The sequence below is a fragment of the Crotalus tigris genome, unplaced genomic scaffold, assembly GCF_016545835.1.
Source record: "Crotalus tigris isolate CLP2741 ecotype Arizona unplaced genomic scaffold, ASM1654583v1 scf7180000017994.786943, whole genome shotgun sequence".
In the NCBI taxonomy this organism is placed as follows: domain Eukaryota; kingdom Metazoa; phylum Chordata; class Lepidosauria; order Squamata; family Viperidae; genus Crotalus; species Crotalus tigris.
In genome coordinates, this window is record NW_024096761.1 from 620,357 (window position 1) to 643,485 (window position 23,129).

Genomic DNA, 23,129 nt, shown 5'->3' on the forward strand with positions numbered 1-23,129 from the left:
AATTAGCAATTCCTTAACAAAATTAGATGACTGAATTAAGTATAACATAGTTTTTTACTGTGTTATATTTAAGTATAACAGTACAGTACAATTTTCTTATAACAAGTAAGAATACTGTCCCAGAATTTAATTATGTGTCTTTTATGGGTTGATAATAGTTGTATATTCAGTGCAATGATCTGTAGCTGACTCTATTCTCTATTAAGCTGTACTTGTGCTGCTGGAGACCATAACAGCCTAATAACAATGTAAAGTGAGGTATCCGCTGTACAAAATTTGCATTGGTTGGGAAAGAATAATAAGTCCCATGGTAAAATGTTCAGCAAATGTAACTATTTATTGATTTAAATGAGGTACTGATCAAAATTTTTGTACTCCTAAGAAATATAAGTGCAATACATCCAGACTGTAGTGCAAGGATAATACATGCCTTAAGAATCAGTGTTGTACCAGAGAAAAAATATTTCAGAGACTGAAACATTTGAAGACAATGACCTTGTGCTCATTAAAATTGACATTTAATGCTTTACTATATAGGATAGTAAAGTTGTTGTAAGTTGTCCTCCCAAGATAAAAGAGCTGAGCAATTTTCCAGTAGTATAATTATAGTCAGCACTATTATACTGGGCACTGATTTTCATTTAATGACATCTAGGGATATTGAACTAATTTTATGTTATACGGTTTAAATATTCAGGATGATTGCTTTTCAAATATTCCAGAATTTTTGTCACTTTTTACATTAAAAATTACAATTTAGCTTTGGAGGCCAAATGGGACTTGGAAAGCACAGGCTGAGGAGCTCACAAGCATAGACTGCATAATCTGGTAGAAGAAGTTGCCCAGGATGAATAGTTTTACAGAAATAAAACAAATTCAAACATATCACAATTGCCACCCACATTATGACTTCAAAATATTCATAGAGATCAAGTCCTATCTATATGCCAAGATATCATTATCATGTAAATTATTTCAAGAGTGGTTAAGGGTAGCCACGGGTCATATATTTTTACTTTCTGGAGAATATGTTTATCCTTTCCTATCTTGCCTTATTTCCTTATCTATTTATTCTTTAGAAAATCATTTAGAAAATTTAGGAAAGAACCACTATTTCGTATCTTTTTACTGAATTGATTAAATGGGCTGCCATATTGACAAAATCTTAATTGTTTAAAGAAAAAATAGTCAATAAAAATAGATCTAAAAGAAGGGTGCTGAGGAGATAGCTCATAAAAACAGAAAACTAAGTCAAAGTTAATTCCAAACTTTTTTCCATTTTGAATTTTAAAACAAAGTAAATAGTAATATCCCTTAGAGAACAGATGGGTTTCATTCTGATAAACAGTGTAGTGGGATCAAGATTAGTAAAACAATTCAAGATATTTACCTTCAGCTAAGATGTACCCCAGATGGTAATGAAGGAGTATTTCTTGCCTTTGAAAGTTGGGAATTTCAGGCTAAGAAAGTCTATATTATGTAATTACTCTGTTTACCGTAGCAATTTGTTGCTGTATGGATATATTTATAGTTTTGCATTTTTACTTTTGGGTAATTGTTCATCCCATCTGCATAGGACTTTTTACTCTTTAAGAGACTATATTCTTAAGAGTAGGAGAAGCTACTTTTGCCAAAGAAAATGAACATGTTGCTCTAGCAAAAATAAATGGACAAAAAACAATGCATAAATACACACAGCTTTCTATAGGAGCATGAAGATCTATCTCCATTAGAACATTCAAATTTAAACAGACATTTCTTAAGAAATGTTACTCAGCTTAATAACACATGTTAAAATTATCTCTTGCTAATCATAATAAGGAATTGGGTGGTTTTATACTCTTGGTTAACCTTATTTGCACTTTCTTCATTAACCATTTTCAGCCACACTAAAAAAAACAATTCACCTAAATAAATAAATCATATGACACCTTGATGAAAGAACTATTGGCAACTATTGTTTGTACACATTGTATTGTATACTGCATTGTAGACTAAAAGTTATAGAACTGAAAATAGCTAATGAAGCAGATTCAAATAAATTAACCATGTTAATTATATTCACAAATTAATTGATAAAGCCAAATAAATATTTATAACATCATTTAAAAAACACTCTTTCTCTTAGATGGAACCCAAGTTCTATGTGATGAGTATGTAGACCTTGTTCCATTTTTTAAAAACCTGAAGACTCCATAGAAGGAGTCTTCAATTTTTCTTCAATCAAGGACTAACACAAGGTAGAAGTGGACACATATGTCTTCATTAGTTCTTGACTGTCAATTTAATACCATCACATTATTGAAAATTTTCACTTTCAATCATCTGAAGACAATAGGTGAAAGGTAGATAACTGTCAGGCAGCTTATCAGTGAAGAACAATTAAGAAGGTCAGTTGATCTTTACCCTTCCAATCTCCAAAAGAAATTTTTGAAATCAAGAGAAGTATATTTATTGAAACATCTCATTTGGATTTGAAGCTAGACCATATGTCCACTGTTTAAATAGAATTTAAGACTGGATTTAAGTCTGGGTGATACGTAAATACTTCTCATACCAGCAGCCCACACTGGTTGTACATTCCTAATATCTTAACACACATATGAAGTTTGTGGAAATAGCAGAAAACTTTCCTTTTGGGTTTTTTGTTTTAAATTGAATCAGAGTTATAAATTATACAAGTTATTGAAATACACTTTGACATAAACAAGCCCTATAGGAAAATAATATTCCAAACAAATACCTGCTTGGCTGCTGAAGATGAAATTTTTCTACTTGATATTAGGTCCAGTAATTCAGCCAAAAGAACAGGAGTGACTGGACTAAACAATAAAGCGAATAAAACAAATTAGAAATGATACAACCTTTTTGATTCAGCAGGCTCATAAAATATTTTGTATCACATACTCAAGAAGTATTGTTGCTATGGAGTGCTTACTGCTGGAAAGGGGATGTGGCAGTTCCCAAAAATAAATTACCAGAAGGCTAATGAATGTGTTTGCCACCTTGTCCCCCAAAATATTCATTCAACTGCCAATTTATTTCTGCATTCTTTATTGTCAGGCAATTTATTTGTGCAAATTCTACACCCATTCAGCCTCCCCCCCTCCCCCAAAATATCAAAAGTTGGCATACTCTACTACTACAAGCTGGCACATAGATGGAAGTATTTTATATGCATGAATGCATGTATATTGTTAGTTATGCTACATTTTACATTCCATTTTGTTGCCTTAAGAAAGATGTCCTTTCCAGATGACAGTTTCTTACAAAAGGCCATAGTTGGCCCTGCAAATCCATGACCATAGAAAGTCTCAGAAATACAAGCTCAGGTTCACAGTACTTCGTTTATATTGCATATTAGGCTTTTATCATACATGCCCTATTCCAGCTTTCATCATGCAGAGTTACAAGTCAGCATTTGCAACACGTTTGGTGGTGTACCTCATTGAAAGCAGTGCACTGATAACTGATTTTTGCATTCTTTAAAGTGTATATGGCTAGCTGTTTCTAAAACAATACTCTCCAGATATTTGAATTATAACTCTCATATTGGGATGCCATCTGTAAATATTGGATTTTTTTTTTTTCAAATTTTCATCCGGAAAGCACCAAACTGGCAAAGGCTCTTATGGATATTACTTATTTTACATTTCCTTCCTTCCTTCCCTTCTTACTTTGATAATGGGAGACTTTAGTTTCCTAGGGATGGATCTTCTCCCTCTAAGCAAATGTTTAGAATAACTCTGCTTTAACAAAACAAATATTCAGATGAAAAACTGAATCCTGCAGACTGCTCTGATAGCACATTCACAAAATCCTTTATTTATATGCCCATAAGTCATCAGAAGATGTAAGTTTGAAGTTTGAAAAAGTAATTATTGGCACAGAAGATCTGTTTGATCAAAGTGAAAGATCTAAAGCCTCACCTTTCTTTTACAGTAATGTTATATAATTTTAGGTAACTGAGGAAATTATTTATAACCCAGCCAATCACTTTTTGGGGATTCATTTCTGTTGTATTCACAACGCTTTCAAAAAAATCCATTAAGCCATCTTCATTCTGTTAAGAAAGAAAATGTATTTAAACATAGCAACCAATTAACTTTTCCCTCAACAATCCATACCTTCAGATTTGAATTCATTAGTTGTGTGATATAATTAATCTCTTGACTGTTTCATAATTCCCAGCAGTTCAAGAAACTATATAGTTCCAACAAAGCCATGGCACGAATCGTCCATGAAGTGGCTTGATTTAGAACAGATCCATTTCTTTGCCAGTCCTGCTGATGTTATCTAGATAATATTACCATTAATTCACTTCGAAATGGAGATGATTACCACACGTATGGAATTGATTACAATTCTATGTCTTTCATGTTGCGGTATGCAGATTTTTACAAGTAGCTGACTAAAATTTAGAAACAGGGAAGTACAAGAACAGCTAATCAACCAATGTTGTTTCCTGCCCAAATAAATTTCCTTTCTCTGAAAAATATACAGTAAGTTTTTTATTCTAGCACATTATGAGGGAAAGAACCACGAGAAAAAGCTATATGACTACTGAATCAAGATCTCCACAATCTTTAAACATAGGAGAAGCAGCATGAGGGCATCATTTGATTGGCACAGGGTAGAGATGTATAGCTAAATATCATCAGCATAGTAATGATATTTAACTCCCTGTCACCATGTAGATCAGGGGTAGGCAACCTTGGCTCTTTTATGGCTCAAGACTTCAACTCCCAAAATTCCTGAGCCAGCTGTGTCCACGAGTCATAAAAGAGCCAAGTTGACTACCCCTGATGTAGATGTTAACAGGAGCGAGTGGAATTTAGGACCCCGAGAAACCCCACAAAGTAGGGATTTAGATCCTTCCTATCCCAACTGTAACTAGAACTGAAAAAAGGAGAATTTTTTCAACACTTTCTCACACACATACATTGCTAATCCCTGAAGCTGTTTCACCATAATACCATAAGCAATGATACCAAAAACTGCTGAGAGGTCAAGGAGGCCAGGATAGATATACTACCATCATCCTGGTCCCAACAAAGTCACAAACAAATGCAACCTGTACATGTAGTCCTCAACTTACAACAGTTCATTTAGTGACCATTCAAAGTTATGACGGCACTGAAGAAAGTGACTTATGACCATTTTCATAGTTACCACCTTTGCAGCATCCCCATGATTATGTGATCAACTTCTGATGCTTGGCAACTGGTTCATATTTACGACTGTTGCAGTGTCCCAAGGTCATGTCATCACTTTTGCGACCTTCTGACAAGCAAAGTCAGTGGGGAAGCCAGATTCACTTAACAACCAGATTACTAACTTATCAACTGCAGTGATTCACTTCATAACTGTGGCAAGAAAGGTCGTAAAATCAGGCAAAGTTCACTTAATAAATGTCTCACTTAACAACATAAATTTGGGGCTCAATTGTGGTCGTAAGTTGAGAACTACAATATTTCAGTATTAAACCCCCATGTTCTAAAGGTTATATATTGTGAATTAAAATATGCACCTGTATCTTGAGAGAAGAACAAAGTACATAATGTGTTGATTAGCTTCTATCTCTTCATAAAAAATATTAAGCCACATGCAAATATTTACAACAACAAAAGAGTATAAAAATATATATATTTTAATTTCAAAGTTGATAACAGGGCCTGGGTGGAACTATGTAATGTTTGGTTAAAACTTAATTTCCTGTCACATGTCCCCACTGATTTGGGGAATGGGATATGCCTATACAAGCAATAAAGACTAATTCATGTGTGCAGACGATTGATTAATACAGAATTCATGCAAGCATCGTTTAGCGCAGAGGTCTCCAACCTTTTGGGCACCAAGGACCGGTTCTATTGAAAAAGCTTTTTCTGCGGACTAGAGAGTGCATGGTTTTGTGCGCTGCCTGCATTCCACGGATGGGACTTTGCTTGTTTGTGCGGACCGGTTGCAGGCATTCTGCGGCCCAGTACCGGTCCACAGACCAGGGGTTGGGGACCCCTGATTTAGCGTACATCCCCCCTCATTTTCGGAAGTATCATAGAGTTTTTTACCCTTTCTCATTTTGACATGCTTAGGAGTCCCAGGACAAAGCAATCCTTAAGGCAGACCTTCCTTCCTTCCTTCCTTCCTTCCTTCCTTCCTTCCTTCCTTCCTTCCTTCCTTCCTTCCTTCCTTCCTTCCTTCCCTTCCTTCCTTCCTTCCTTCCTTCCTTCCTTCCTTCCTTCCTGCCTGCCTGCCTGCCTGCCTGCCTGCCTGCCTGCCTGCCTTTAATTAGTTCCTGGCAAGTTTAATGGCCAAAGTTACAATGGCATTTAAAAAAGTGACTTACAAACAGTCCTCAGATGTATGAGTGTAGCAGCATCCCCATGATCACATGGTCAAAATTTGGCAACTAGCATGAATTTATGATGGCTTCAGTGTCCTTCCCACCCCGCTTCCAACAAGCCAAGTCAATTGGGGAAGCCAGATTGATTTAATAATTGTATGATTCATTTACCAACTGCAAACATTTGCTTAAAATCATGGCAAAAAGGTTCATAAAATTGGGCATGATTCACTTAATAACTGCCTTGCTTAGCAACAGAAATTCAGGTCCCAATTGTGGTCATAAATTGAAAACAACTTGTACTCAGTATGTCATTTCTTACATATCTTTAATGCACAACTTATTGTGTTTACACCACTCTTTCACTGTTTTTATTATAGACTTACTGAATATAGTATATAATTAATACAAGTATTTATGTATTGCCCTAATTTCAAGGACTTGTTAACCTCTCTAATTATGTGGATTTTTAAAAACTTTATAAACAACATGGGATATGATGGGGAAGAAAGATGTATTGTAGCAGGTGCTGATTGCAATTAGGATATCTAGTGGAAATTTAATAATATGTGCTTTGAAATCCATCAAAACATGAATGCAACACAAAATGGAGTAAGCAAAGGGAAAAATATACATAACTCCTGAAGTCTGTACTTTTCTAATACAGTTTAGAAAAACACACAAGTCAGATGAATTTAGATTATCTGGGTGTCTTGGGGTATCCAGACAATTGGGGGCAGAGATGTTTTTATACCTAAATTTAGACAGAATGGATGACAAAGACCTATTTTTTTGTACCAGAAATATTAATATATTAATACTGGCTTCAAGTGGTTGATATCTGTCATATGTATTCAGTTTACAATGATATAAGATTTCAAAAGAAGTCTGAAACCTATCAGAGAAGGTTACAGTATGAGATTTAAAAATATTTAATGAAACAGTGAAACTTTTGCACTCTTTAATTTGCTTGATCAGTTGATCAATAGAGTTACCTGTAAGATAAAGCTGTGTTGAGTTTGAATCCCATAACGTTCAACAAACTTTGCTCTTTTGACACTAGGGAGGTCTGGAAGCCTCTCCCGAATCCAATCAATATTTATTACTTGCTGGTCATTTATATGAGTAGGCAAGGATTTAGCATCATAAAGAATCAATGGAGGAAGATTTGGCTCAGGCATGAACCTGGAGGAAAACAACAAAAGAACATTTATTTTGATTTTTTTTTAAATTAAATTTGCTATACACAAAAACACATGGCTAAGTTGAGGCTCTACATAAGAACAAACTGACAATACAACCAATCACACACACAAGGACATCAAGGCTGAGAACAATCCTCTGAGCAGGAACAGTTAAACCCCAATTTGTAAGATGTAATTGCCTTCTGAAAGTCGTTAGCTTTTAAATGTCTACCATTCAAATGGTTTTATATTCTTCTCCAGAAAAGCAATAAAATACGTCCCATGCCAACTGGGATTGGTTATTCAGCTGGCAACATACTTTCATGAAGAGTGAGATAAAGTTGATAAGAACACTTCATGTGGACTGAAACCCCCCTCTGGAGATTTAATGGAAAAAGGAAGTTGTGCTGAGAGTCCAGTTGCCATCTTTGGTGAAGTGCCCTGCTAAAAAAAGCGCGTGACAGCATCAAAGGACAAAGGCTTTATGGAAGAGGACACTGATTCAAGATGTCAAGAAAATATAGCGATTAAATCCTAGTTTCAGCCTTGCAGAACCAAATGATGGATTTGCAAACTTAATTCAAGCTTTATATCTCTCTGTAAGTGAGATGCACAAGCAATGAAATAAAAGTAGCAATTGTAGTAGTCATACTTAATAACTATGTTTGATTTACAGAATTATGACATGGAAGAGATGGAGAAATTCAACTTCTTATGCTATTTCTCTCCTACCCTGTAAAGTGCTTGGAAAATAGGTCTAGAAAATAAAGTGGGATTTCAGAAAACTGAATAGAAGAGTCCCTGCAAGCAGGAAGCTTCTGCCTATTTTCAAATCCAACCCTTTTTCTTCAAATCTTACATATCACAGCATCCTTCATTCAGGAGAGTTCCTGATCTTCAGAAGGTATTTAAGGTGAAGAAAGGAATTGAATGGGTGGAAAAATCATAACTCATCATATATATATATATGCCTGAATGCAACAAAGCATAAATAAAATTACCGATAATCTTGTTTTCCTTCTTTGTCCCTCATTGGCACAGTGCGTCTGTAAAAGCAAAAAAAAAAAAAAAAAAAGCAATTATAAGAACTGGATTTAGCAAACCTGATAGTTACATAAGTGATTCTACCTCACGTTAAGAGCTTTCACATATTCTTATTGCAATGTTTAATATCATGTGACCTGGATCCGCCAGTGGATGGTTTCTTTTGCCATATAATCCTTAAAGGCATGAGTTGATTATTTAAAGGTCACAGCAACTAATTGTAAATGAATATGTTATGCTTACTTGGTGGTTTCTATCTTCTTCTGTCTCCAGATGGAAGAAGATACAAACTACCAAGTTAGCACAGCATATTCATTTATAATTCTTTTGTAGAGGCATGGTGGCATAGTGCCTTAAGGGTGCTGGACCTGCCAACCAGAAATGGTCAACACTCTGGCGGTTAGAGCTCCGGTAGCAATGCTGGATGGGGTGAGCTCCCGTCACTTACATTTAGCTTATGCCCTGCCCACCCAGCAATTTGAAACCATTATTTTCAGCGGGAAGGGCTTGTTGCACAAGGAAAATAGGAACCGGTGCTAAGCCTTCCCAGACTTGAGGCGAGATCAGCAGGAGAGGCCCTGAAGGTATCATCAAGCCAACCGCTGCTAGTCAGCTGGTGCAAGCCAGTTCAACCCCCCAGGGCACAATGTGGAGAAGTGTACAAGCACGAAACTGAACGAACTAGCAATTCATCTGTAACATAAGAGTGTAGATCTTCCTAACAAATGTATACCATATGAAATAAAATAAAAAATCTTCTTCTATGTGAACTTGTATAACCAACTATGGTTGAATACTGTCCTGACCTAAGTAAAAAAAAATCTGAGTATATAATAACTCAAATTTAAAGAATAGAATAGAATAGAATAGAATAGAATAGAATAGAATAGAATAGAATAAGAGTTGGAAGAGACCTTAGGCAGGAAACCCTATACAGACAAATGGTTGTCCAATCTCTTCTTAAAAACTTCCAGTATTGGAGCATTCACAATTTCTGGAGGCAAGTTGTTCCACTGATTAATTATTCTAGCTGTCAGGAAATTTCTTAGTTCTAGGTTGCTTCTCTCCTTGATTAGTTTCCATCCAAAGAACTAACACTGAGACAGCACATTAATTTAAATAATAAACACCTTATTTTAAGTAACTTTCAGTGCTGTGAGCAACCAAATCCCAGAGATGGAGCAACTACCTAAAGCCAGACTACCACAGGGTGAAACCATATAGAGGACTTTAAAATGGTAGATGATCACAAGTCCAAAGGTTGTATCAACATGCAAAAGGTACACATTTTTAAGAAGTACAAGAATGCTAGGTAGCTAATAATTCTGCTTCTGCTTTCAGATGATATTGTAATTTTCTTTTGATTTCTTCTATGTACTTATGGTTCGGGTAAGTTATAAACAATCCCCACAAATACCAAAGTGGAAGGAAACCTCTTACCCAAGCTTATAGTCAAAGGCTCTAGTTTCATTTAGAATGGTTCCTCCATTCTCCAACTCTTCAATCTGCCTGCGTATTTCATAGTCTTGGAGAAATAAACGAACAGTCTAGGTTAGCTGTTGCATACTCACCTATTTCTCTCGATCAGCCCAAGCAAAAATGATTTTTAAGTCTTATTAAAATCATGATGATTATTAGCAAAAGAGATATACAAAGCTATATTGTAACAGCCAAATGCTGTGAGATATATAGGCACACTTAGGGAATTTCATTGTGAATATAAGCCTATTCTTTAATTCCTCCACGATATGGATTCAGATTGCTTATACATTCTTATAACACCTTTACTTCTTAGGCTTTTATTTGGCCATTCTGTGTCTATATGTGTAAGAGGCTTCTACCTCTGTCTCCTGCTTGTTTTGGGTGACCATAATAGGTCAGTTTGCCCGTTCCTTCCTTTTGATTTTATTCTCAGTTGGATCTTCCCCATCCAATCCTTTTCTTTCTTTCAGAGGAAATTAGGATGGAGGAATCTCCATCTTGTCTTTGGCTGAAGCGATGACATCTCTTCTTTCTTTCTGGCTTCTCTATATGCTCCCCTCCTGACTCTAGACAGCAGGCAGCAGAAAGGAATTTCTGTCTTTTCTATGTTATGCATCTTCTACGTTGCTTGTTGGGAACGCTCCCACTTTTTTTTTGCTTCTCACTTCCTTTGCTTCCTCCAATAATTCTCTTCTCCCACAGAGTCAGAAATACTAGCAGATGTTGCATTCAACACTATGCAAAGATATTGCAAGCAGAATTATTGAAGGAGATGTGGCTGGCTTTGTAATTAAAGAAAATAAACTTGGTGTTGAGCTTCTTCATTATGTAGAAGAGAGAAATAAGGTAGAAAGCCAGAGTGGTTTCCAATGGCAGCAGGATTAACAACAGAAATCAACAGAAATTTTATTAATTTGTTTGTTTTTTATGCTGCCCATCTCCCTGACACATCAACTCTGGGCAGCATAGACATTAGAAATCTGGAATGCTTATAGAAAGTTGTGGCATCATCCAGCTGATTCTTGAGAAGATATATAAATCTTAATAAGATTTAAATTTTCCTGTTGCAGAAGAAGCTCTACTAATAAAAAAATAATCATAAACTCAGCTTTGTAACATGACTTTACATTATTAATGTGCACCTATGGTGGGAGTTTGCTATAGGTCCTTTAAAATAACGAAAAAAATATTAGAAAAGAAGAAATAAAATCAGTAGGTGTATTTACAGCAAAGATGTAAGAGTAATTTCTTAAAATAATTTCTTAAAAGGAAAGATAGCAATATCATTCTCCTCCCAACCATCTGTCAAAAATTTTCCATTGCTTCAAACTGGCAGTTTATTTATTTATTTATGAGACTTATATACCGCTTTAAGTGCAAGCACTCTCTAAGCGGTGTACACCAGTAAGCAATGTATATATATATTTACATTGCCCCCAACAATCTGGGTCCTCATTTTACCTACCCCGGAAGGATGGAAGGCTGAGTCAACCTTGAGCCGGTGAGATTTGAACCGCTGACCTGCTAAACACAGTCAGCTAAAGTGGCCTGCAGTACTGCACCCTAACTGCTGCGCCACCTCGGCTCAGTTCAAGACTGCATCAATAACCATTTCCTAATAGTTTTATGGGATGAAAAGTACAGATAGCCCTTGACTTATGACTACAGCTGGTATCAGAATTGCAATTGTTGAGCAAAGTGGTCATTAGTCAAGAGGCCCACTTGACTGCTTCATTCAATGACCACAATCCTGGCTCTCTCACATCTGGTTAGTAAGCAACTGCATGGATCTTTAAGCAGTGGTGCAAAAGAGCTGCCTGGCAAAGGAGGGAAGCAGCATTCCTCCATGCGTGGGAATGAACTTCTGTGCTGGAGGACAGAAATGAAATAACCGGTCGTAAGTCAAGGACTATCTATAATGTAAATTAACTTTATATTCTATATCAACATAGCACAGATGGGGAATTATATATGCAGTTTAAAGACTTAATAGATTTGCATCACTATTAACTGCCTAATTCTACAAATAAATTTTGTTGGATACAAAATTTCAAATTTCTAGGATTTCAGTTAGGAAGAAAAATTTTATTTACCTATTGCCTTTGCGAGAAATCGAGCACTGTTGATATTCTTCACTTCAGTCCTTGTTCCATAAAGTTGGCCAGGACGATGTATAGATACATTTGCATCTACTCTCAATTGGCCCTCTGAAAAAAATATCAGCAGTTGAATAAACCCATACCGCTTGCCATTTTTTTTTGCAAAATTGCCATAAAAGATTATATGATGATTATCCAAGGCTTGTATTTCCTTAGGCTCTCCAGAGGAACCTATGGCCCTTCAGCTATTGCTAAGCTACAATCCCAAAATACACCCTCATTGGACATTTGATCAGAGAGCTGCAGTTCAGAAATTACTCAAGGACCACATGCTCTCCACTTCCTAGGTCTAATCTAAAATTCTAAGGATATATACCCTAAAGAAATTATTATACTTTTTTTCAAATGAAATACACTCCAGTAGCTTTCTTGGAGACTTTTTTCAAACAGCAATATGTGCATTTCTCTCTCTATGGCATCTGTACACACCTTAAGGCATTGATGGGGAGTGCTCCCAAGTAGTTTAGCTTTTATGCACAAATCAGCCTTTACATTGTTTTCAAGCCTCCACAATCAGTTGAGAAAAAACTTCATGACTTTTGGAACAAAATAAATGTTGCTTTACAGTAGTATAAGATTTGTCATATAGTCATGTTAAAAAGACTCTGAAAATTGTTAAGTTTTTGTAGCTTAGATACAAACTCCTGACAAAACTACATGAAAGGAAAAAATATGAAAATTGCTGCATAAGCACTGAGCTACACTGTACCTATTTTTCTCAGATGTTGTTTTGAAGATGTTCTCCTAATCAATAATCCAATAAACTGTAACCAGCTTCCTATCTTACTAATATAACCACTATGAAAAATCAATGGGGCTTTTCTTTGGCAAAGTTTGACAGGTTGCCCCGTGACACTCTGTCAGATTTTATAGCATGCTTGTTTTACAGAGACTGTTACCCTGTACAGGACAGGCATTGTTGAAATTGACTCATATAATGTTTTATTGCCCATTTAAAAGAATTCGTACTCTTACTGATTTATTCTATTCTAAGAGTTCCAGGCAGTGAGCTTCATTACTGTCTCTGTTATAAGTTACCTGATTACTATCTGGAGTGTTACTAAATTTTGCACCTCTCTATGTGCATCTACACATTGCTGCAAATACTACTGTAAAACTTATATTGCATGTTTACCTTGGATGTACATTTCATTTTTGTTGTAAATTTGCTAATAAACATTATTTGATCCGTATCCTCAATTATAAAAAAAAGTTCTAAATAAATATCCAGAAGACAAAAAGTGAAACAACTAAGCTACAAGTCTAAAGAAGACTTTGTCAAGGATTTTGATTGTATGAGACTATCATTTGAAGCCCTGGTAGAATTCTATCACAAAGCCAACAGCAGTCCAAATAGATTTACTCAAGTGTCCTTGAAAATTTAAAAAGCCCATTTTTCCCCTCAAGGACTTACAATCTTTGCAACAAATACAAGTGAAAACCCTTTCAAACAGTCAAAAGCTAATACAGATTTCCACATAAACTGATAGAGCAATCAGGCACTAAAACAACTATTTGAGGCAAGCTCCAGAAAATTGTTTTCAGATGTATACTTCTTTGTTTTTGCAGATACAATACTTCCTGATCAAACCTCTAAGAATCTAGAAATCCAATTGATTCACCAATATAAAATCTCCTCAATAATTCTGTACCAATAATGGGGGCATAAGAGGGGAAGGCTTTTCAAATAAGACTGTTCTTATTTGCTGTAAGTTACTATTACATAAAGTGAAGCAAGTATTTACTCAACAGATAACCATCATATACATCATATACATTCCATTTATAAAAAATAAAACATGAGCATTCAATCTGTGGTATGTTACCTTGATGGCACTTTCCTAGCATATAGATATTCCCTTTCCCTTGTTTTTTATTTCTTTACTATTGCTCAAGAAAAATAACCAAAACTGTTTGTAAACTGCCCAGAGTTACTTAGGTGAGATAGGCAGTGTAGACATTTGATAAATAAATAAGATCAAATTGCCTCCATCAATACACTCAATTATTCTAGAATGATCCTCCCATTATTGAGTATGCACTGTTAAGTCAGTGACAGCTCTTAGTGGCCACACAGACAGACTTCCTCAGAATGATCTGTCACTAAGCCTGGCCTCTCATTACTTTAACCCATCTACTTTGCTGCTGGTTGTGCCCTTCTTTTTTCATAGAGTATTACAGATTCTTTGTAGCTATCAGACTATCTCACAGCATCTAATTACGTTTTCCAAGGCTTTCATAGCTATCCTATCAAATGCTAATTTGCAGCATGCTTGTTCTTTCAGTCGATCTTAAACAACAAAAGCTATTGACCACGTCACTGTCTTCCCTGTCAATTCCAAGGATTTTTAAGATTGTTGTACTTATCATTAGTTTAATCCAGATATGTCAAACACGAGGCCCACAGCCCGCAATTGGCCAATGTCCCAGAGATGGCGAGGGACTGGCCCCTGCTGCCCTGGCCCCACCCAGCCCAGCAGCCCCCACGGCACGCTTTCAGGAGACAGTGAGCGCACAGGAGCTGATGGTGTCTGGCAGCAGCGGTTGTGTAGCCCGCTGTGAATACTGGGTCACTGTTGGGGGGGCATGTGATACGGACCGTTGGATCCGCCTACTCCATCCTATCTCTTTTTGGTTGGAGGGCAGGTCGCCACTGGTCATCCCAGCCCCCTTGTGGGTCTTGCCCTTGGCTGAGTGGAACACATTCCCCAAGGTGCACCTTAGTACCTGTCGCAGCCATGGCCACCAGCCGCTTGGGCAGGTCCATTAAGCCGATGGCCAGAGCTGCACGCCCACCCAGCAAGAAGGAGGCAAAGTGGTCGGCTAGGAAGACCCGAGTAGAGGTGGTAAAGCATGCCCAGAGTCAGCAGGCAAAAGGCCACTCTGAGTGGGGAAAGCCGGATTCCCATCAGTGCCACGGCCACTCAGTCCCAGCTAGGATTGTGTGCCTCCCCCCATCTCTGCTGGGCCTGGGCGGCCATGGCACTGATGTGGATTTGGCTTTCCCCACTCAGGGTGGGCTTTTGCTTGCTGGCTGTACCACCTCTACTTGAGCTTCCTAGCTGGCAGCTTTGCCTCCTTTATGCTGGGCAGGCCTGCTGCTCCAGGTGACGGCAGCAGCCTAATGGACCTGCGCAAGCTGTTGGTGACGGTGGCCCGAGGCGGGGCCAAGGTGCAAGGGGAGGGGAACAGGCTCCACACGGGGGCCAAGGGCAAGATCTGCGAGGGGCCCAAGATGACCAGCAGCGACCTGCTCTCCAACAACAAGCAAAAACAGATGGGATGGAGTAGGCACGTCCGATGGACTGCATCACATGCCTCCCCCCTCCCCTACTCCCCCTGCTGCTGGAGGGCTGGGCTGGTATTCACAGCGGCTGCGGAGCCCCATAGTGCACTGGTCGAAGGGCCAGTAGGTTGTGGTTGCTGACGGACATTGTCGGCCCCCATGTGCTCGCTGACCTCTGTGTGCGGAGGCTGATGGTGTCAGGCAGCAGCTGCCCTGGCCCCTGCTTCACCTTGCATTGCCCCACAGCAACAGCACCCCAGCCCTGCCCCCTGCCTCACCTCACACCGCAGGATGAGCCTCCTGCCCACTGCCCCACCCACCAGAGATCCCCTGGGTCTCCCCCAATCCTGTGTGGCCCCCACAGGCATCCCATGAGCAACACTGAGGTGACCACACCCACCCAAGCCACACCCACACCCATTCAGTCCCCGAGGGCACCACAATGCCGATGCGGCCCTCAATGAAATTGAGTTTGACACCCCTGGTTTAATCAATTTCTTTTTTCAGACTCTCAACAGCGTGATCTTCTGCCTGAAAGTTTCTAATTCTAGTCTATTTCAATTTGCTGATACTGAATATATCAATAGGTAGCTGATTCATTTCATCTTTTACTGTGATGATATGTTTATCCTTATGTCCTATATTTCCACTGCAATTCCTTCTCTGCAGCTTTTGATTGTCTTTTCCAGCACGACAATATCAGCTACTTTAATCTAGCCACATCATAAACACTATTAGATCGTCATTTCTTCCTCTGCCAGCATCTGACTTGATGGGCCCATCATCTGGCACTACAGTATATCGACAATCACTTTATTAAATCTATCCATGTGATTTTCTTGGTAAAATACAGAAGTGCTTATTCTTGTTATATCATTCATATATTGTACACCGTGAATGATGCTTTTACTTTTGTCACTAAACCAACAATCTACCCACAGCAAATTCCTATACGCCTGTTGCCTGATATAAGCACATAGGTTTGGCATTATCCTGATGGAAGTGTAGCATTTTGGTGTATGTTCCTGATATTCCTTATTCATCCCTTCCAGTACCAGCTTCCACCATCACCACAATCAAACAGCATAGCAGGAAATAAGGAGGGGAGGGGAGTGCTGAAAATTTTATTATTGGGGGTAAAACCCAGGCTTTGTTTCCTAAAAATAAAGTATTCAATAAAAATATGAACAAACTTGCAATCAGACATTTACTTGAAGTTGAATCTTAAATATTTGCATTTTGCAACATTCCCAGAATCTCTTGCAACTAGCAGTGTAAAACTAGAAATTATTAGTCAGGTTACAGTTAGTATTGTCCCAAAGAATTTGCATTTTGAGCAGCTAATGTAGAAGCAAAAGAAAAATCTGCCTGGAAGCCACCAATCATTTTGCTCCCACTTCAGTTTGTCATGCACAGTTTCAAAAGGCTGACAGTATAGAACAGGGGTAGGCAACCATGGCTCTTTTATGACTCGTGGACTTCAACTCCCATGCTGGCTCAGGAATTCTGGGAGTTGAAGTCCACAAGTCATAAAAGAGCCAAGGTTGCCTACCCCTGGTATAGAAGTGTCTGAGCTGAATCAGAAGCCCTGATGTCTCCAAGTTACCTAAGGTAGCATCAGAAAATTTTATGAGGAAGAGAAAAACTCCAACAAAAGGCAGCCCAAATGATTAGTAGCTGCACCGCAAAGAAAGATACTGTGAAAGTGCCTTTCTTGTAGAAAATCACAGTTGAGGAAAGATAAATATGCCCTGCAGGTCCCCTACCTGCCATGTTTGCCTGGCTGCTCCCGAGAGCCTGAAGGATGAGCTGGAGTTCTCTCACCGCTGCTGCTGCCTCTTCTCCACAACACATATCAGGTTCCATGACAAGCTCCATGAGGCCGATCCCTACCAGAGACAGCGGAAGGATAAAACAGCAGCCTTTTCATCTCATTGTATCAGTTCAGCTGAGCATAGCTGAAACCGCTGTTGATTTTATGCAAGGCAATTCAGAATCATTTATTATTTAATCACTGTCAAAATTCATACAACCACAGAACTGTCATTCTGTCTTACGTAAATTCACATCTCACTAATATATATAAAAAGAAACTATATCTAAAGTCCCCCAAGAGAAATGCAGGATGCTCGTAACTAGCTGTAAAAGAGCATCCTGCAAATTTGATAGCAAACAGAGGAATGTGGCCTCTGGCTTTGAAATGTAGCATCCACAGATCTATAGGAAATATCCTGTCTCTGGCAAATCTTCTGGTCCCTGAACACTTGATTACAGCAAACAGATCTCTGGGTAGGAAGAAAAGTGAAGATTTTTGTGCTCAAACATCTTGAGGATTCATGATTTTCCCACGTGATGATACCCATATGTATTCCAAGACAGCCTGATCAAAGGGACTGCTTTCGTTTGGAAAATGCCATCAAAAATTCGATTTGGTCATTTAATTATTCAATTATATTTAAATGGTTAAAATATTTGTCCATCTGGGTTCCATTATTTTCCAACCTGGAAATTCAGGCTCCCAAAAAAGCATCTGTGTTTGTATATAAATAGAAAATGAAATGGGAGGCCATGCTTCCAAAATTTTTTTACAAGACATAAGTGAGTTTCTTTAGACTTCTTACGTATAGATGATATAGTTAAGTGTTTTTTTGAAACTTCAATAACCTGGCATTATAACTTGGCAGTTATTTTGAGAATATACATTCAGTTGAAATACTTGTTGCAATAGTTACATGCATAAAAATGTTCCAAACATACCTGCTCTGTTGAGGTCAACGAGTGTTTGGTTTCTAAAATCATCATGAAGGCTCTTTCCACTGTCTTGCTCCAACTGTATTTGCTTGATCCTCACAGCCTTGCTTACAATTTCATTCTGATTTTTATCCACTTGCATAAAGTATTGTAAGCAGCCATTCACCGCAATGGGAATCCTATGCTGAGTGATCTGATATCCAGCCTGCATTTAGAAGGTTAACAGATAGTTCCTTTCAAATGAAAGCTGTATCTTTTAACACAGAGATCCATCCTCTTGTTAACCATTAACACCAAATGACATACACACGGTAAGCTGCATGTAATCTTTCCATTCTGACCACCACCCTTCCCTCAAGGCACTTCTTACTGAAAATATTAAAAAATAAAAACACAATATGAGTGATACTGAATAACAAAATTTCAACTTCTGTTAATGCTTGAATGTTAATATTTCAAAGTAATTAGTCATACATAAATGTTGTGTTAAATGCCTTCAAACTACTAAAAAACTATATGGGAATAATAACTGGAGGGAGGAAGACTTGCATGAGAGATCTAATTAGCAAAAAAGCTAAGGTCTCCATCCTACTTGCTAGCTCTCTCTTTCAACTAGACTGAATACTACCTTAAATGTGACAGGCATTGCCTCATTTTACTGGCATAAATAGAGCAGTGATGAGCTTTTGGGTTCAAGCTAGTGATTAATTTGGGCTGTGATCTAGTTGTCTGATGTCTTACTGTTTTCATCCACAGTTGGGCTGGCATCTTCAGAAATAGAGTGACCATATAAGGATTCAGATACAAGATAGCATACAAATTTAATAAATAAATTTTACAAAAATCCTGTCCTCCCAGCAGCAACTTGACAATGAAGGAAACATGCACCTTAAAGAATGTCAATGTAGAAGAGAACATGGTTATTCTGCCAACATATAACAAGTGCTGTACACTAAGAGAGGATCATCTGAATCCAATTTCTAGACAATTTCTAAATGGAGAAATTTGAACAAAGGACATGGATGCTGCACTGTTAAAGCCATACATTTGGTTCTGGATGTGGATGACACTTATCTGGAGCCACAGTGAAGAAAAGTTCAAAAAAATCCTATAATATTTGAATAATATCCAGCTAATACTCAGATTGTGAAGAAAAGAATGACAAACTTGCATACTTGAACATTCTGATCATTTGGAAAGGAAATCTACAATGAAGATGTACAGGATATTAAAAACCAATACACAGAGATCACTATCTATATAAAAGTTTTAACCATCACCCCAGTAGAACAGATACATCATGAAAACTCTTAGTGACAATGTCAAACACTTCTATAAGCCCAGAAGATCAGCAGATGAGTTGAGATAGCTTGCTAATGCTGCACAATCTAATGAATATTCTGCGAATACAGTCATATTAAGCAATGCAATCCAATAACAATAAATAATCAAACAAATACAAACTTCTAATAGGAAATAAGTTTCCTACATTGAGAAAAATACAGAACATATTGGTTAATGATTAGGAAAGCACAACCTGAAACAGTGTACAAACCAACAAAAAAACATTTAAGACATCATTCAATCTCCCAAGGATGGCCGAATGCCATTTTTATTATCAGGGGTCTACTGCAACCCCTGTAGTTCTGGACAGGTGTATATTGGAACTACAAAATGCTTGTAGTTTAATCAAGATATACTTGATTAAAAGAGCACAAAAGGCATTGCTATCTAGAACCTGAAAAACCAGCAGTGGCAAAACATGTGCTCCCTCTTATTGGACATGAGGTTCAATTAAAAAAGACATAAATATTGGCAATCATGTTCAAACTACCATATACAACTACACAAAGAGGCTATTGATAATTTCAACAGCAAACAATTTCAGTAGTAAGGAAGTGTGAAAATCAACAAACCATGGATTCCAGCTTCATGCCAGCTCTTAATTGAGGAGCAACAAAAACAATTTGCAACAGTCTCACCAAAAAAATATATCTAATGGTAGCCTGGTTCAAAGATGGGCTAATCAGGATCTGGTTCTCTTGGAATTTCTTTAAAATAGACCAATAAGAAATCTACCTAAATGAGGATCAATTAGGAATGAGCTTTCTTGGATTCCTGAATAAACCACTCAGAGATCAGCTTGCCAGGTTCAAATGCAAGAGCCCAGTCAATACCTCCTCAGTTGCATACGGCAGCTCAGTTTGCCTCTGAAATTACCAGTAACACATCAGAAATTTAGAAACTAGACCACAGCCATTCAGCCTGAAACTGCATCACTGCTTGATTGCCTCATTTCCTTAATTACAAGTTAGTATTTTGTATTTGATGTTCAACATACTAAAGGTCAGGGGATATGGGTATACTTGCCTATGAAGATGGAGGTTCGTTCTCTGAGCTCGTGGGTTGGTTTCTGAATATTTCGTTACCAGGCTAGATAACATCTTCAGCAGAATTTAGGGGATGTCTGTGTTTTTCTGCTTATAAAGGTTTTGTGTGGCCAGCAGATCATGTGATGGGTCAAGTGGGGGGGGGCAAGTGAGGGTCTTGTGATGGATCTTGTAATGGGGAGGTCATGTCGGGTGAAGGTCACTGGGAGGTGAAGGGCTGGTTGGGAGGGTTGTGTGGGTTGGTTGAGGGTTGTTGCCATTGCTGGTTGGCTTTGTGGTTGATTTTAATTCTGAGGAGTTCGTAGGCTGGTTGTAGGTCAATGTGTCTGTTAATGGAATTGTTTGTGGAGTGCCCGGCTTTGATGGACTCACGCCTATTTTGGGTGGTAGCATGGCTAATGATTCTGGTATTACTTCAATCAAATTGATGCTGTTCGGATAGAGATTAGGAATTTGGGACTGTGGTGCTTGACTGCCAGCTAATTTCATGTATTCTGGTTTTTAATCGATGGGATGTTCGTCTCATGTAAAATTGGTTGCAATTATTATAGTTAATCTTGTAAATTACATTGTTTCTTTCATCCTTCTGTACCTTGTCCAGCACTTCACCTCCCAGTGACTCTCACCTGACATGTCCTCCCTATCACAAGACCCATTACAAGACTTTCACTTGACACACCCACACCTGACCCATCACAAGACCTACTGACCACACAAAGCCTTTATAAGCAGAAGAACACTGACACTGACATCCCCCAAACTCTGCTAAAGATGTTACCTAGCCAGGTAACGAAATGTTCAGAAACCAACCCATAAGCTTGGAGAACAAATCTCCACCCTCATCCTACACCTGAGTTACAGCTATTTGCCACCATCACAAACATTTGCCTATGTTTATAGAAAAAAATAGTTGGAACTAATCTTCAAGGCAATCTGCTTCTAACTCTTACAATGCAAAAAAAAAAAAAAAACTGTTAAAGGTGCCTATTTGGCTACTCCTTTTAATAAAGAATAGCATGTCAAAACAGTTCATAACATCCAGTAGTTGATCTGAATATTAAGCTAAAATATTTTTTTTTATGTAATTTGATCCCAGTGGGTTGGTTTTCTACCATCTGCAGAATAGAGAAATATTTTGAGCTAAACACACGTCTATATTCCCAGGAGTGTCATGGATTGTGTCATGAAATTGCTCCTATTGAGAGGCTTCTGTTTGTAAAATGCCTACTGAGATGGTTCTGACCAAACAAAGAGCAGCTGTTTACTAGAAAACAACTCATAGAGCTGCTATGCCGTTATACGGCACGCTGATGTATGTAAAATCAAATAATAAATATGGTAAATTACTTATGTGGAAGCTCTTGAATATGGCCAGTTGGTGCCAGATTCTCTACAAGATTTGATGCTTTTGCCAAATGACTCAAGCAGTGCCACCACATTGTGACATAAGATAAACTCCTTTCATGTGTGCAGGCAACTTCATGAGAACTGTACAAAAGGGACAGAGCTCACACTGCAAGTAAAATGCTTTTAAAATTTGCTCACTCCCAATGCCTGGTTTCCTGATGAGTTCTGTCTCCTGTGGGATCTGACCTGTGCATTTGCCCTAGGATTTTCCAGTATGAGCTGCTGCTATAGGGAATGTTTGTGGCAGTTATGAATTCTCTTTGAGAAAAGAGTAACACCACCATACTTAAGAGATAGGTGCTTCCTCTTCTAAAGAAGCTATAGGTAATTAATGTGGACATCTATTGGCCCACCTACCATCTCCCCTTCTTAGGGAAGTTTGATGAGAAGGCAACAATGCAGCAATGACAAAGCACCTTGGATGAAATAGTTCATCCGGCCTAGGATCAGGGGGAAAATCACATTTTTGTAGTGTAACCATGTGGATTATCTCTGTTAGGACTTAGATAAGAGAGCGCATCTATCTTTATGTGGCTTCAATACCATAACTAATAAAAATTTACAGTGGTTTCATTCCTCCCTGAGTGATCGGTTTCAAATGATGTTAACAAGGGAAGAGAGGTTAAATTATTTTCTTTAGGTAATCTAGTTTTTTCTCTTGTTTTTCTTCATACTATGAAGCTTTTTGTTGAATTTTAAATTATATAAAATTTAAATTTTGAATTATATAATTTTAATATACTGTAATGCTGTTATTGTATTGCTTTTATTTATGTATATTATTATATATAATATATATAAGATGGCGCAGCAGTTAGAGTGCACTACTGCAGGCCACTTTAGCTGACTGTGTTCAGCAGGTCAGCGGTTCAAATCTCACCGGCTCAAGGTTGACTCAGCCTTCCATCCTTCCGAGGTAGGTAAAATGAGGACCCAGATTGTTGGGGGCAATGTAAATATATATATACATTGCTTACTGATGTACACCGCTTAGAGAGTGCTTGCACTTAAAAGCGGTATATAAGTCTCATAAATAAATAAATAAATAAATAATAGGCTACTAAGGATTTTAAAACGAATTGT

The 23,129-nt window shown here is 37.9% G+C and overlaps 1 protein-coding gene across 1 annotated transcript in view; it reads right to left on the reverse strand.

Annotated features, from left to right (window-relative positions):
- GATB (glutamyl-tRNA amidotransferase subunit B) overlaps positions 1-23,129 on the reverse strand; it is a 35,821-nt gene that overhangs the window by 4,513 nt on the left and 8,179 nt on the right. The window contains exons 4-11 of the mRNA XM_039346429.1: positions 18,256-18,454; positions 17,265-17,387; positions 12,147-12,260; positions 10,012-10,096; positions 8,529-8,573; positions 7,339-7,528; positions 3,930-4,063; positions 2,744-2,822 (exon numbers count right to left, since the gene is read on the reverse strand). Of these exons, the coding sequence (XP_039202363.1) occupies positions 2,744-2,822; positions 3,930-4,063; positions 7,339-7,528; positions 8,529-8,573; positions 10,012-10,096; positions 12,147-12,260; positions 17,265-17,387; positions 18,256-18,454 (969 nt within the window). The remainder of the gene's footprint in view (positions 1-2,743; positions 2,823-3,929; positions 4,064-7,338; positions 7,529-8,528; positions 8,574-10,011; positions 10,097-12,146; positions 12,261-17,264; positions 17,388-18,255; positions 18,455-23,129) is intronic.